Source organism: Paramormyrops kingsleyae, chromosome 22 (assembly GCF_048594095.1).
Source record: "Paramormyrops kingsleyae isolate MSU_618 chromosome 22, PKINGS_0.4, whole genome shotgun sequence".
NCBI lineage: Eukaryota > Metazoa > Chordata > Actinopteri > Osteoglossiformes > Mormyridae > Paramormyrops > Paramormyrops kingsleyae.
Window position 1 is genome coordinate 14,215,686 of NC_132818.1, and position 16,341 is coordinate 14,232,026.

Here is a 16,341-nt window from a genome sequence, read left to right on the forward strand (position 1 = left end):
CAATCCCTCTGACCGAAAACACTTGGCTTTTATGAACCAAACATGACATAAACACACATCTGGATACATGCATACTGTTTCTTACTGGCCTAAAGGAAAAATAATAAGAATTTGAATTATGTACATTATTTATTTATTATTTTCTCTCATTTTAGAATGCCTCTTGCTTTAAAATGTGGTGTTTGCGGTTGGCTTATACGGCATTTCACAGCATAGAGCCTTATTAACATCTTTAGCGTTAACCTTAAGTTTAGTGATGGTAGGTATTTTTTTTAAAATCTATTGGAGGCAAACGTGCACTCTTTTTGACCGGCTTCCCCCGGCTATATGATCGGCATTTTCCATCAAGCCGTCTTCATACGTCTAATGAAAAACGCCCTGTATGGCGCCCCTAATTTCATTCCACTGTTAACTAAGATATTTGTATTCAACTGTATATGCAGGACATTAAAGAATAAAGCAGGCAACAAATTTAGGGCAAATTCAGCTTATGTTTGGAGGAGTGTGCCGTGCAAGCTATGATGAATGGCCAATTCTCCTTGGCTGATTTTCATAAATATATTTGCAAGACTAAACAGCTTGAGCCAGATGAAAATAAGTTTTAATGTGAGTGGAAAATTGTTATGTTTACGTGGATCCACGGGCTCGCTGCGCAGGAGGGCCGATTTCTGCAGTCCTTATTACTTAATGTACCATTTTCACGCCTTTTCAGCTGGATTTCGCTAATCGCTTGGATTTTTTCACCGTTCGTCACCACGGCACCGAAGCTATTGAGCCCTTTTGTTCACATGGGGTGGATGACAAATGGTTGGGGTCTCACCGTGACGTCGACATTGGGTGTACGTGATGGGGGGGTGTTTGTGGGGGAGTAGGCTGGCCTTTTTTTACTCTGCGGTGTGGTTCTGTGAGTGACATGCTCTCCCTCTGTGCCGTGGTGTCCACAGGGAATGAAGTTGAGCACTATGAGGAATTACAGACCCCCGTTTTTGGTGCTGGGGGTGCTCCTGACCCTTCTGGGCCTGACGTCCGGTGCGGAGAAGGTCCCCATCCTAAACATCGCTGTGATCCTGGGACGAACACGCTACATCTCCGACCGTGACATCCGGGCGCTGTGGAGCAAGGACGACCCCATCGACGTCAACGTGGTGACTCTGCTGGTGAACGAGACGGACCCCAAGAGCATCATCACACACATGTGCGACCTCATGTCTGGCACCAAGATCCACGGGGTGGTGTTCGGGGATGGCACCGACCAGGAAGCCATCGCGCAGATTTTGGATTTTATTTCATCCCAAACGTTGATACCCATTCTCGGGATCCACGGTGGCTCGTCCATGATCATGGCGGATAAGGTAAGCCCTCTTCGCAAACTTGGGTAGTATGCATGATTTACAGCTTCAGTGTCCAATGTATTATTTTCAGTGTAAGGTGGGTAAACTGAGAAAATCTGAGAAGGGGTGGGGCGGCCTGACAGCCAATCAAGGGGTGGGGCGGCCTGACAGCCAATCAAACCTGGCGCACTGTATTCGGTATGTCACCCTTCCGAGAGGAACTTATTTAAAACAGTTAGTGTACATTGTTAATGTCTAGGACCACATCCAATAGGCTAAGCAGCATTAGATTAATTAAATGCCTTCTTGACTGAGGGTTTTAATAATTCGATCTCCAGCGTGAGCCCAGTCGCTTCCGCATCGGGTACATTACAGCAGATTAGAAAGGCTCCTATGCGAGGCCCTAGCTAAATAATGACATCAATCCCTCAGCCAGCTTCATTCACTAAAGGCCATTGGCTGGAACGGCGGCTGTATGCTGGCCAACTAACAGATCTCGAGGAGGAGAGATCCCCCCCCCCCCGTCACGGAGGTCCTCATGTTAGTCGGCGAACGTGGATCCGACGCACCCAGGCGGTGCCGTCTCTTCTGCTGTGAACGGCGAGTCTGAGCACCTGGCTATTTTAGTCCCCTGCCGGATGTTTGTTTTAGTAGGTCAACGACAAACTGCAGGCTAAGCCATTTTTAAAGCGCGCCACTTGGAGTCAGATGACCGAATTCAAAAATAAATACGGTTTGGGCAGAAGTTTATGCCCAGAATGAACATGGCTGCCCAGCACTCGAACTGGTAGAGGCCAGCTGCAGGAACAGCTCATGTCTGAGGCACTATGACTGAGACAGGACCTTGCGGGATGTATGAAATGTATCTGTTTATCCTCGTTTTTCTATCGTTTCCGTTTCAATCCGGATGCCATCAATCATTAATAAGCAAAAAAAAAGCTTAAACTGGAATTACACCTGCTAAATAAAAATATAGACTCTCTGCCAGGGAACTAAACTGGTCGGTGTCATACATGACTGGGACAGCAGGTGTCGTGGCGATTAAGGAGATTTGTCTTCTGAAAACTGGCAGTTATATTCCCAGCTGTGACAATTGTGAACCACATGCTTAACCAATAAATATATTCAGCTCCTGGTAAAAATGTGAAATCAATAATAACAACATTCATATGAAAAATAAATTGACCTAATTTTCTAATAGTTTAGCAGGTGTATTGCTTTGAACATGACTGCATGATCCAATAAAGGTTAAAAGGTTAAAAATGTTTTGTTTTTTTCGTTCCTCTTTTTCCCAATCCCCGGCACATTATTGCACCCCAACTGGTGCACAGATTTTTAATAACTCCCAAAGAAAAGGAATGACAAGGTGTACATGAGCGGCCTCATGCACTCGCCAGATTTCTTTGTTCCGCCTTCCCAGAGGCGTTTGCCGATGAAGCGGACACTGGTGTAAGTAGATAAGGAGTTCAGAGGCAACAGTTTTGATACATTAACTCTGAAACGAGGTTTTCAGTCGCACAGATGGGCCATGAAATGGAATTGTTTGACCTTTTTACTTCTGTAATTAAATATACACGTTTTGTCTTTTTAGATTACATATCTGACATTTCCGTCTTTGTTTTAAGGGTTTATGTAGCTGTGTCATGTCGTTGCAAACACACGAGTGTGACAATGGTCTTGTGGGGGGGGTGGGGGGGGGGTATTGGGCAGCCTATATAAGCAAGACAAAATTAAGCGGAAATCAACTATCTTAACACGACGTTTTTGCCAAAGCATGCATGCACACACAGCTCTGTGTCTGGCAGCACATCTCAGGCAGACTAATCGTGGTGAATCTGCCCATCTGGCCCAGTTAAACCCTGATAAAGTGATCAGTCCAATCAGGGTCAGCTGGCCTTCATCAGCTGTGGCGTCTATAGGCTCAGGTCAGGTGATCGGTCACAGCAGCGAATAGAAGAGCTCATTTCACCTCTTCTGACTTTAGGCCGCAAGGAACAGGAAGTGATGCGTTTTTGTCCCGGCTACTCAGACGGCGGCAGAGTGTTTGCACTATGGTTGTGTTCTGAGTGTGGACGCCTGCGGTACAATCGGTGTGGGACTGTACGAGGATGTCCCAGACCCGCTCGGTGGCCGGGGAGGTGCAGAATGCAGTCCGTTAGCTGTCAAATGTGCTGAAAAAATGAATCAATCAGGTATTTAGAGGAGAGTAGAGGAGTGGATTGGACAGCTTCACTCTGCTGGTGCCTCAGGCGGGGGGGGTGGGTTGTGTTTGGTTGCAGTGATGTCCGAATGCTGAATATGGGATGGAGGGACACATCTAATTGAGAGAGTAATCAAATGACTATGTAATGTAAATGTAAATATGAGGAACCATTTGTAACCAGAGTTTATTTAAATTTTATCCATTATACAGCGGAATATGAATAATAACATAATTAAATACCTGACTGAATGGTCCAGCAGGAAGGCCCCTCTTGGGATTCCAAGCAATAGCCAGAATGGGGGGGGGGGGGGGGCAAAGGGCGGGACTTCTTGGAGTGCTGCTGTGGAAGGGGGGGGGGGGGTAGTTCCCAGCCTCATTCTCAGTGTCTGATATGGGCTTTGTGTGACGTCACAGTGTGGGACGCCCTCGGCAGCCACCAGGCCCCAGTCAGAGTGAAATACGTCTCATGGACGGGCTGGGGAGGGGGGCTGTTCCTCAGGGGGCGGGGTGGGGAGGGGCGCTCAGGTCTGTTTGTTTGCTGTCCCCCTTTTGTCTTCGTCATCAGGTGCCGTGACTTTGGACAAACAAAACGCCCCCTCCTGGCCCCTGGGGTGACTTTGCCTTTTAGATCTGCCAATTAGAAGGGAGCCCTCACTCCCGAGGAGGGGGGGGGCTCATCAAACGAGCGCTACCCTCTAAAAGCGATTAATGGCGAGGTTCGTCATGTCTGCTGAGCGGCGTACGGGTCCCGGCGGGCGGCTCTCCACCCCTGCCACTCTGCCGCACTAAATCACTGCGGCACATCCCGGCAGATCGATGGGCCCCCGCCCGCCATGCCCCGCCCGCCATGCCCCGCCCGCCGGGACCCGCACACCAGCCCGTGCGGGTCCCCTCCCGACTCTGATGCCGCTTCACTCTGTCGTCCGAGGGCGTCACGGGCGACTTGACCCAGCGTCAGGTTCCCCCCTCCCTTCCATGAGCCCCCACTGTGCTGTTTCTAGGTGCCGCTGCTGAGAATGGGCTTCCGAACTCGTTCCTGCCGCCGTCGTCTTCCAGCGACATTGGCAGCCATATGCATGTTTTGTGGCAACCAATCAGCACCCTTTTTACTGAGACCCCCCCCCCCCCCTTACAATGTGCAGAATATAATATATTATATATATAATATAAAATAAATGTTTGACACTTTGAATAAAATGAATGTGGGTGGATGAAAAACTGATTAGTAGCAGCTGCTCGCACCTTTTGGGGAAGCTTGTTGTGTAACATGTTGTGGGAGGTAGGGGGCGCCAAGGAGTACCACTGACACAGGGAAAGGAGGGGATATTATTTGGGTATGGGTTTGACAAAACACGTCATTGGCAGCTTGGAAAGGGTTATATGGGCTGTGGGATTGGTTATCAGGGCTAGGGGCGTGTCCTGGGCCAGAGACAGAAAAACAGAAGACAGTCTTGTAGGACTGGTGATAAAAAGTGCGAGTGAGATTCACAAATGTGTTCGTTACCTGACTTCACCCTTCCCCAGGACGACCATCCGAGCATGTCCTACTGATTAAAAAAGGAACGAGAGAACGATGAGCTCTGTCGCTATCGCCCCCCCCCCTTCTCCGCCTCCCCCATGTTTGTTGTCATGTCAGTGAGGTGCCGCTTCTCCAAAAAAAACTCCACCTGTGCTGAGTTTCATATTTAAGCCCCAAATGCATTTATTCAGGACAGAAAAGGAAAAAAAGATGTGGTGGAAATTTCCAGGCAGGTAAAAGCTCACATTCTGCAGATCTATAGGCTGTCACATGACACCTGCGGCAGACTCTGTGTCCAGTTCCAGGACGCTCGTCACGTTCTGTGGGTTCCGCTGTTACCGTGGTTTCACACACACAAACCTGCCTCCGGCCCGGAAGACGCTATCACGTAGTGTTGCCATGTGGGTTTTTGAACCATTTAGCGCACCGTTCTACAGTCACGGCGACGGTTTAAATTAATGTTTTTAATTAGCCGGCGTGTGGCTCCGTTTGCACGGCGATAATGTGGCTGTACTACACGCTCACATTAGGAGGTGCAAATGAAAGGCTGATTGGCCCCGTCGTAATTTTTGTCTATAAGAGCTGTTGTTTGGACCTTTGATTTAATTGCTACAGGCAAAATGTCCGTTTGGCTCCTAAATTGCTTACGTATTCCACAGATTATGTCTGGGCAAAGAAAAAAATGGAAGAACACTGACGTTTCAGTTATCAGGAGCTCTGAACATCTACATTCAAATGAAGCATGATATTTATTTGAACATTTCTGAGCTACGTGAGCTTAAAGCTTTTTAAATGGGAACAAAGAACAGCACAATTCAGCACATGCATGGATTGAAATCCAAATTTTACTGTATCATGTTTTTTTTTTTTACATTCTTTTTTTTTTACGTTTTTTGTTTACGTAGTTATGATCAGAAGCAGGCCTCCCTTCCTGCAGGTGGCGCTGTTCTTATATCAGATAGCACTTCCGTCTCGCCACTCTGGCAGGAGAAGCCTCGTGGTGCCTCGTCTGGTTTCGGTGAAGGTCGAGCCGGGGCCAGTCCGAGCAGGATCTACGGTTGTTGTCTGGGGAGGTAAGCCCACCACATGGGCCACGATGATACCTCAGGGGGAAGGAATGTGCCAGATATCTGAGATGGATTATGTGACGTGGCGGGACATGCAGCGGAGAGACCATCGATTTCCCTTTACCACGTACCCGGCTGCCCAATGACTCGTTAACCTCTAAAGCGCCCCATAACCTAGACCATGAAAAGCAAAGCGTTGCTGTGAATTGCTCGTGGGACGTCACGTGTGGCATTGGGACGTTGGCACGGATGGGAGACTTCATGCCCTGCTAAGGGGCATTAGGAATTAGTGTCTGTGGAGGCCACCGAGGTTACAGGGGTGAGAGGAAGCACAGTCGCTATGCTGTAAATCCCAAGTCCAGGTGGTGCCACACACTGTAGAAGATGGAGAGGCTAAGGTGTATGAAAAGTGACCCCGCTTTGTGCGGAGTGCAATGACTTGGTGGCCATTTCCATTATGGATGAGCACCCAACGTACAACAAAAAGATTTAATTTCCGACGGGTACAAGTCGTACAGGAAGCAATTCAATATGCCCTGAGGTATCATGGGGAAAAAGGTTCATTTTATTTTAAAGATTTCATGCTGTGAGACGTTTTTTAATGACACGTGTGATGAAATAATAAAACACAAAGGACGGCCGAAGAAGGAAATGGTGCTTAGGGGACTGGGAACAATGAACTCTCAGTGAAGAAAAATGAACCCCCGGCTGATTATGTGGGATTTTCACGGATGCCGTCTCCAGAACATTCTTTTGCTGAACAAACGTTACCATAAGACCTGGAAGGAAGGAATGGGGTGAAGATGGAATTAACAAAACCAGAGGGGGAACAAAAAGAAAACCCAAAGAGGGAAACCAGGTGTGGTGTGTGATTGGGAATCAGTGTCTGGAACGTCAGAAAACAAAACAAATTCTTTAATAATGATTGGGTATCGGAAACAGGTGATCTGATTGGGTGCACTGATCACCTGACTCATCTGAGATGCCCACAGTTCCCTAGTCAGTGCAACCGTAAAGAGAGTGGGTGTATATGGGGGGCTTTGAATGTCACAGATGGCTTAATATAGACCTATTCTAATGCTTACACACAATCCACCCACCATTGACCAGTACAGAGTAGTGGTGAGCCTGGAGCACAGGGCAGAAGGCAGGGGTACCAGGCCATTTCAGGCCACATATACAATCAGCAAGTCCACCTGCCTGCATGTGTTTGGCTGGAGGGTATAAGGTCATGTGAACATGGGGAGAAGATCTAACTCCACACACATAGAGCCGGAGGCAGGATCTGAGGCGACAACAACAACAAAAAAAGATGCTTTATTTGCCCCGAGTCTTTGCAGATCTAATCTTGTGCTCCTTTAAGGCTTTCATGTAGGCAGGTGAGAGGGACGCTAGGGGCTTGAGCGCAGGGTCAGCCACTAATCTGGTGCTCCTATAGGGGTTATGAGCCTTGCTCCATGGCCCAGTGGAGATATGACTCCTCTGCCAGGGAGAGGATTCTAGAAGATGACCTTCCAGTCGCAGGCTCAGCAGCCTAACTCGCTGAGCCACCCCCCCAGCAGTACTGCCTACTGAGTCACTGCCCTACCTGTTACACACTGCAGCACAGTGTAATTATACACTGCTCAGGCCTGTAGGTTATTGCTGTTTGTTGCCTGACAGAGAAATAGCGTGTAAAACTAAACACTAATGGGTCTCATCTTGTCAAAACACTCATTTTCGGTGTCCTTACCTGCTTCCCCAGTGAAAGCCGATACTATAGTTTGGAATTAAACACGAGTGCCGGGCTGGAGCGATGGGGACATTATCCCGTTATGAGAATGTGATTTAATTTCAGAGTAACTGCTGTCTGAATCTCATTCGGTTCCCAGCAGGGTTTGTGGAACTTTGTCTAAATACAGTTAAAGTTGTGTTGTATGTGAACAGCGCGGCGATTCGGTGATGTAAAAGCCCTCCTGGTAAATTGGAGACTATTTCAGTCAGTTGTTTTGATACAGCCCTTTTGCAACATAGTTGCCAATTGTGTCCGACAAGTATTTAAAAATGTGAGCAGAATCGCAGATCGAATTCATCCATCTTATAGATGCTTCCAGCTCAGTGTTGTGAGGAACCTGAAATGTCGCAGAAAGAATGGGGCATGAGGCAGGATAATCCCTGGATGGGATTCCAGGTCAGTGCAGTGTAGATTAAATCTGAAAGCTAATTCAGACCGTAAAGACTGATGTGACTGAGTGCAAAGATTCTGCGAATCTTGTTCCTGACTGGATAAACCCAAAGTCTTTATGCTCATGGTGATTTTTTTTACTGGGAGAATGACTAGCTTACTACATGTAGGATGTCCTGCTCATGAAGATGGAGCAAATGAGAATGTATGAAGCAGTTTTCGGCAGGGAGGGGAAGGGAAAGAGGAAGTAGCTGCAGTCTCCGGTGCGATTTCCTGGAGCAGCTCGATACAAATATGTGGTAATGTAAAGATTTAAAGGAACAATACACTGCAATAATAGGAGAAAAAAATTCTCTTGTGAAAACAGTTTGTTTAGTGTCCCCTGGCGACAAGCATGCAGGTGGAAAGTGAATAACAAAATCGATAATTCTGTGTTGCTGTTGTACATGTTTGGTTTGAGGATTCAGTGTTTTTATAAATCGATGAACGTGCTGCCATCACTCGCCGTGTTGCTGTGTTAATCCACCTGTCTCCCTGACCCCTTCCAAAAAGACGCACACTGATGAGTAAACTAGTTTGTGTTCTACTTCCTTATATGCCCACACCACTTCTTGCCTGACTTAGGACATTTTTGTAAAAATAGGTCCGTTGCTTGGGAAAGATAAATGACAAAACAGCTGCGATTTTCAGGGTCAGCTTTGACAAATTAGCCGGAGATGCAGGGAGCTCGAGAGAGAGAGTTCCGCAGTTAGGTCAGCCGTCTCCGGGGACCTGTAGAAACGCATCGCGATGATGTTTGCCAAAGAGATGGCCAGACATAGGAGCAGTATAGGTACTTTGCAAAAGCCATACGTCAAACTATGCGGACCATTTTATGGTGCCATGTTGACTTGAGGGGACCGGATACTGTCCGAATTCATCGAGGCAAAGATGCTGATCAGACAGGTGCCAGGGAGGATGGCTCTGTGTGATGATTCTGTTTTGCCCAAAGGAAACTTGAATGCATATCCGTTTTTAAGTGATGCTCGTAGGAGGATTCTCAGCCAAAACAGACTGGGTGTTGGCTTTTTCCTTATCTACAAAAAATCCACCAGCGGCTAGTATGAACACCTAAACAACTCCATCAAAGGTGTAAGTCGAACCATCAAGTCTGTCGACGAGTGGGAATTGACGGCCAAGTAGGGGAGGAGACGGAAGCGTTTGGAGGTGTAGCTGTCATTCTTCATATCTGCAAAAAACAATCATTCAGATTCGCATCTTTCTGCCTTCGATTTAGAATAACGCTCCTGTTGGACAATGTCGCTGGCACACCGGCATGAATTACAGCTTTTGCAATTGTCCACAAAGTGCTAAACACAAGATCAAACAGGTCAGGTGAAGAAATGTAGAAATTTAGGAACCACAAGAGAGGGAGAAAACTCCTTCTGTCTGGAGTTAACGGCCAGAAAGCTGACGAAAGCAATATTGCGGATTTTAACAGAGTAACTCGGGTCTGTCGACCAAAGGATTTAGTTAGGAGGGGCTGTATTCCACACTGCGGCATGTCAGCCTGTAGCGATGAGGTAACCTGTGAAGGCGCACATGCACTCATGACGTGTGCACGTGTGGCTGCGTGCAGGGATCGCTTAGACTGAGTGGCGATCCTCACTCTGACAAATGGAACACCTATTGCAGCTTAACCAGTACATTCTCATTCATGGAAGGATATTCTTGGGGCGGGGCAGTATTTCAGCCCGTGTCACTTCCTGGAGAGCCCAGAGGCTATTTGTTGGTCATGCTTCAATACTTGACAGGGCTGCAGTAGCATGGAAGCAAATGAGCTGGCAGCCCATTCTCAACCAATGATAATTATTCGTCATCACTGCCAACATTCAAGTATTTGACCCTCCCCACGAAACAACTTACCCACTTTGGCATTTTAAAGCCTGCAGGCAGATCCGGAGGTCAGACCTGTGCTCCTGGGGAGTTTCGGAGTGGCTGCAACAGTGATGTGATATGGCAGAAAGATCCGAGTAATCATCCTTCTTGCCGGTTAACCCTCACCCTCACCGATGATGGGTTGGCCAACTATGAATCCACACAGGGTGCAGAATCATCCTAGGGGACAGGTGATGGAATACGCAGCAGGAAATATAACTCTGAAATAAAACTGGCCTTTTGAATGGTACAGATTAAGCATCACATAGAGAGAGTAAAGAAAAAGCACTCTAATCTAACTCTGAGAGCCACAATTCGCGTCACTGTAGACGCTGTAGTCAAAGTGGTCAACAGTAAACAATGATCAGAAAGGGCTGAGGACTGGCGGACTGACCCCCATTGTCCGGCTGACCGCTATATCCTGGCAGCGTAACAGAATACCACTTGATAGAGAGTCTGATCCCCGGTATGTGAAGAGGAATGGGAGGCGAATGGACCAAGAGTGCAGTTAACCGAAGAGATATGACCTCCGTCATTTGTGGTTTGGATTCCCTTGGTCGATCACGCGAGTCTTGAACCTGTCCAGGCATCTACGGCGGACCGGGGGGGGGGACCTGTTGGTGATGCCGCCTCACATCACAGCAAATGACACATAAAAATCGGAAGCATTTCCTAATCTGGTAAAGTGTTTTGGCTGGCTGTTTGAGAGTGTGCCGAGGGATTTAAACGACGGGGCATCTGAAATGCACGGTTTATCCCGACATTGACTAGTCTTGTATCTCGCAGAGGAGATTTGCTCCAATTGGCTGGGTTAATTAAAACGTTATACCCACATGGGAGAAGCCGGCACTTGTTCTCCAGAGAAAATCAGATCCCACTCAGGGTTACTCAGGGTTACTGACGGGCTCAGCCAGTTCCATGGGTGACCAGACCCTGCTGACTAAAGAGGTTGATCCTTTGACCTTTACCATGGGACCCCAAACACTGGACACCAATTTTTTTTCTGGTATGTTATCCTGCCTTCACATTCTCAAACACTTCAGGATCAAAAAACTTTTGTTTTCCCAAAGTAAATCGTTTCATTTGTTTTACTTGCCATGGAACTGGGCTTGTGCGTTATGCAGGTGCAGATAGACCAAGATTTCAGGACTTCACTCAACCTAACCAAGATTCAACCTCCAGGCTTCCACCCCCGTGACCACTGCTTGTGTATTCACGGCTAAAGGTATTTTACTGGTGTAAGTAACCAGTATAATGAAATGCTCACTTCCTGTAGGGCATAGCCCTGATCAGATATATGCAAGACAACACATGTGGATAAAAACCTTGCCTCTATGTCAGTGTTTCTCAACCCAGTCCTCAGCGAACCCCAGCCAGTCCACGTTTTTGCTTCCTCTCAGCTTCCAGCGCACCTGTACCAGCTATTCGGTGTTCCTGATTGGCTGGGAGCTGGGAGGGAGCAAAAACGTGGACTGGCTGGGGTTCGCTGAGGACTAGGTTGAGAAACACTGACTATGTCATCCATGGTCCAAGCACTTGTTGGCCTGTCCCTTCGGCCAGACAGAAGAACAGCGGTTGGCTTCTGTATGTGTCCAGCAGAAGTCTGGTGCTTCGACGGTCCCATCCCCATGTTGGCCTGTCTCCACTCTGCTGGATTTTCTCTGCTCGTCTCGTGAACTTTTCCTGCCCCGGTACTCTGCCCAGAATGTGGGATCCAGGCTGAGCCAGGATAAACCTGTTATCTCCGTGACACACTCCCTGTGCCTCTACACCATCTCCCTGCCTTCACTCTGATCTTCTTAGTGGTGCTGGGGTTCCACAGATAGACTCATAAATGACTGCTGCCTGGTCACAAGGACGTGGACCATCCATTTAGGGCCTACGCATACATTTGGAAGTGTACAGTTAGTGATTTCCAGCAAAATGTAGTCACTAGTTATGCTCGGCTTCATCTGTGATGTTCACAGTTCCGTCTCATCGACGGTGAAGGTTCAGCAAAGCCAAAGATTTTTCCTGAAAATCATGCAGATGACAATTAGGTGGGAAAAACAGTTATTTTCAGAAGGGTTTTAGCTTTGCCCATACAATAATTTTGTATTGGATAAATTCACAACCTTCTGGGGCTTTGTTTAAGAACGTTTTAATAAAACTACTTTATGATAACGAAAGAAACCTTTGATATTCGAATCCCACGGATCGCGTTATTTTATAGGCCAATCCCTTTATAGCCGAAATGAAATTTACCGGCTGCATTTTATTTTCTCTTTTTCTCATTTCAGAAATGCTTCTGATTCGTGTTTAATAAACACACTTGTTTCTCCCCACTGGGTAAAGCTGAATAAAGCTGTCAAAAATAAATACATGCAGGATAAACTGTGAAGCAGGTCGGGTTTTTTTTCTGTGAATTCACCCTTTTCGGTGGGGGGGGGGGCTTTGTGCTTCTGAACCTCATCGTGTGTTTTGAGGAGCAACTGAGGGAGAGTGGGTGGTGTTTTTTCAGGGAGGCTGATAGGCTCCTGGTTCTCTTTGCTGAGGTTTGCAAACTAACCAAGTGGGTGGGGAAAAAAACAATGTGTCACAATGGGGGGTGGGACTAAACTGTCTTTTTTGGCATGTCATCTTTATCTGCTGCCTGCGTGTAGTGATCAAGTGATTGGGTCTCTGTGTAATGCCTTGATCACACATCTAGCATACTATAGTTTTTCCCATGTGACAGACTGTGGTAAAAAAAAAACATTATCTCTGCTTCTTGTAAGCGTGTCATTGATCCGTTTGAATATAGACGCACACAGTTGGGTACCTTACCTTACAGGCTGGTGCGGTGAATTCGCATAGCTCCCTCCAATCCGAGAGCAGCATTCCCAGCGTCAGGTTGGGAAGTGTCGGCTCCCAGGTCCCCCTCGACTGCGGCACACCTTCCATTCATCAAGCAGAAGAACAGCAGCGCGTGGCGCAGCTTCTCGCAGTGTCCCGTCATCTGCTCTGTCACCACCAGTCACCCGCATCTCACAGGTTGTCGGATGCCTTCTTGCCGGGGAACAAACCACCTCCACTGTGTCCGGATGGTTCTCACGCTGGTCTTGGGAGACGGCATATTCCACTTAGCACCTGTCTTTGCTGTCAAAATTTCGTCACTAATAAAAATACCTCTGACTACACTTAGCTGTTACCTCCAGTCCAGGATAAATGGCAGCTCTGTTTTGCTTCCTTTGCTCCCGTTTCAATGAGTGGTGGCATAAGCATTAGTTGGCAGGCCGGCGTGCAGCCGGTTTCCGTGCCAGCTGCTATTAGTGCACTCTGACCCTTTTGAGGCCAGTTTGGCTTCGGCTTCCTCTGTATTTTGCGGGGGGGAGGTAATTGTGATTTTTGCTGAGGCCGGTCTTAGTGTTGGTTCAGGGTATCCCAACCCTCACGGCGTCCGTGCGGATCAGCTACTGGTGACTCGGATCGAAAGTCGTGGCGGCACTCAGGAAGGGGGTTGACTCGGTCATTTCCGACGTACATGTTTCTTCATGCCGCTGTGGCACTGTGAGCCAGCAGGGACCTCACCTCCCCCCTCCCCCACCGGCGCCTCCTCTCCCCTCACTGCATGCCAGGATTGGATTTGTGCTTCGCCCCAGCGGAACCAATAGTCCTGTGGTCAGGAATCCAATGTCCCGGCGATGACCAAGCCCTCCCAGTGCCGTGGGGTCCGACCTTTGATCCTGACGAGAGGGGATGGCTCTCGATTGCGGTGTCACCCCCTGATACATGCACACACTCCCCCTGCTGGATATCACTGAATCTCCATTTCAGGAGAAATTCCTCTCACGCCAGCGACCACACCGCCGTGTCCTGCGTGGCACACAAAAGGACAGGAGTGATTCACTTGGGGGTAATGACTTTGCCTGTCAGTTCCTGTGGGGAAACAACAGGCCACAAAATGTACTGGATTGGTCTTATTGTGCAGTTTAGTCAATGGCTGCCTGGCCTGAGGAGACTTTATTCATTCAACTGTACAGAAATACAGACTCAATGCCACTTTTTTGGTCATGTATCAGTACATTTAAATGGAACTGCTTCGTAGCATAAATGAAGCACATCAATGGACCAGAGCAATAATTAAAGAGGCAGTCCACTGTGTGTAAATAGGGGTGTGCTGCACTGCTGCCCCAGCTGCCACTGGTCTGTTGGTGTTCTGGTCTGTCCATTTTATCCTCCCTGTTGTAAGTCACATATTTCCTCTGATCCTGTGCGAGCCGTCCGGCAGTCTTAGCGCCACCAGGCCCGACGTTCCAGCAGACGCCCTGAATTCTGCTTTAAGGGTCACCCCCCCCCCCCAGATGTGCTGTGAGAAACACCCCGTCTTCCCATAAACACAGCGTCATCGGTTATGTACATGATGAAGTCATTCGTGCACATCATCTACATTATAAAATCTTCCATGCATGTTCGTAATGATGTCGTTCGTGTACTCTGTGTATGCTATGGAGCTATTTATCCACATTCTATTCATTACAGAGTCATTCATGCACACTGTGTACCTTATAAAGTAGTTTTGTTGTCCCCTAGCACAAGTACATAACTAACGTAGACTCTATACTTAGGGAGAGATTTTATTTAAAAAGAAACGTTGTTTCCATTTTTAAAAGAACCCAAATAGAGACATGTGAACTTGGTGAGAAGTACAAATGAACTGGATCTTTATTGGATCTTTCCTTACGGAGCTTTACTGAAAATTCTACCCACAGGGATCAATGAAGTTCCATCTTATTTTATCTGATAGGTAAGGAGCAAATTGGTTGCCAAATGGGATTATATCGAAATGAAAAGACCCGTGATTAATACTCCCCTCTTATAATAGTTCTAGCCAATGGGGTAAAGTGTGATCCGGATGGGGTGGACGGCCTTTCAAAGCCACGTTTATGTAACAGGCAGCTGCTGAGAAAGGCACGTAATGAAGTCACAGGAAGTGACACGTGAGGGAGACTGGTAATGGGCTCAGGCCCCTCATTTTACATGACGCTGATGCCAGAGCGTGACCCACCTCACCCATGTCATGCTGGTGTCTCTACAGCTCTCCAGTGAAGGGATCTTTAAACGATCTCCGTTAGCGGAAGGTGTTTCCCACAAGGTCGATCATCCCCCCCATCTCATCTCCCGGAGACTTGTATCAAATGATGAACTGTGTCACATTCGTCTCTCCTGTAAAGGTAATTACGGGGTCACTTTACTCTGAATCACGGAGATAATTCCGTTGTAGCTGAGGGCTATGCGGCGGGAGATGAAGAAGTGACCGACGCACATTTGTAGCGCACGCCGACTGGTGCGACGCGCCAGCGATGGGACCTTTCTAAGTGAAAAGAAGGTGTGGCCACCGGAAGAGAAGTGACTTGTGGGCTCTTTGCCCTGATTGGGTGCTAGGCTGACATTAGCCCCTCCCCCGGCACAGACTACCACCAACACCTCAAGCCCCATGTCTTGAAAACGTGCCACACATCCGCACAGTGCCCCACACTCAGAGTGTGAAATACCTAAATTATTTAAGCCTCAGTGGGTTGGAGGGAGGGGGACAGTGTGAAAATGTACTGGCAGATTTTGGAAGTCGGATGTTTCTCTCGCTTGTCAAACATGCGTTCTTGTCAATGAAAGGATGCCATTCTTCTGTACATATTAAGGGGGGGGAGTGGCTGAAAATCTGCTGCTGGGGGGCCTGGGCAGGTTGGCTGGCTAGACCAGCTTTCGGAGTTTGGCTTCCTGGGTTGGTGTACAGGGGGAGGGGCTGAATCAGCGGCATTTGACCTGGTCATCAGAGGTTATCTCCACCAGTCCAGCTGCTGCGTTTATCAATAGCGTAAGGGCACCTTTAACGATATGGTGGTATCTGCTTGGAGATAAGGGAATCCACGCTGCTTTACTCATTGTGTCTCCCTGCCTGCTTTTCGCTTCCATTTTTATTCTCATCATCCTCATGCTCACACTGGACAGAAGTCTGTGTCTGGTAAACAATTTGGTTAAAGTATCCGGCCTTGCAGTTGAATTGCTGATTTCACCCTCTTTGTCCCATCTGACCACCATTTCTCCGAACATCCATCTCCCAGTCCCCCAAGCACCCACCAGGTTCCTCTTACCAACCCCCACCAGCAGAGGGCGCACTTACA

The 16,341-nt window shown here is 47.9% G+C and overlaps 1 protein-coding gene across 2 annotated transcripts in view; it reads left to right on the forward strand.

The window, feature by feature from the left end:
- The window catches only part of grin2aa (glutamate receptor, ionotropic, N-methyl D-aspartate 2A, a), a 103,126-nt gene that overhangs the window by 19,930 nt on the left and 66,855 nt on the right, over nt 1-16,341 (forward strand). For both annotated transcript variants that reach the window (XM_023821673.2, XM_023821672.2), the window contains exon 2: nt 945-1,352. In XM_023821673.2, the coding sequence (XP_023677441.1) occupies nt 948-1,352 (405 nt within the window). In that variant the 5' untranslated portion in view covers nt 945-947. The remainder of the gene's footprint in view (nt 1-944; nt 1,353-16,341) is intronic.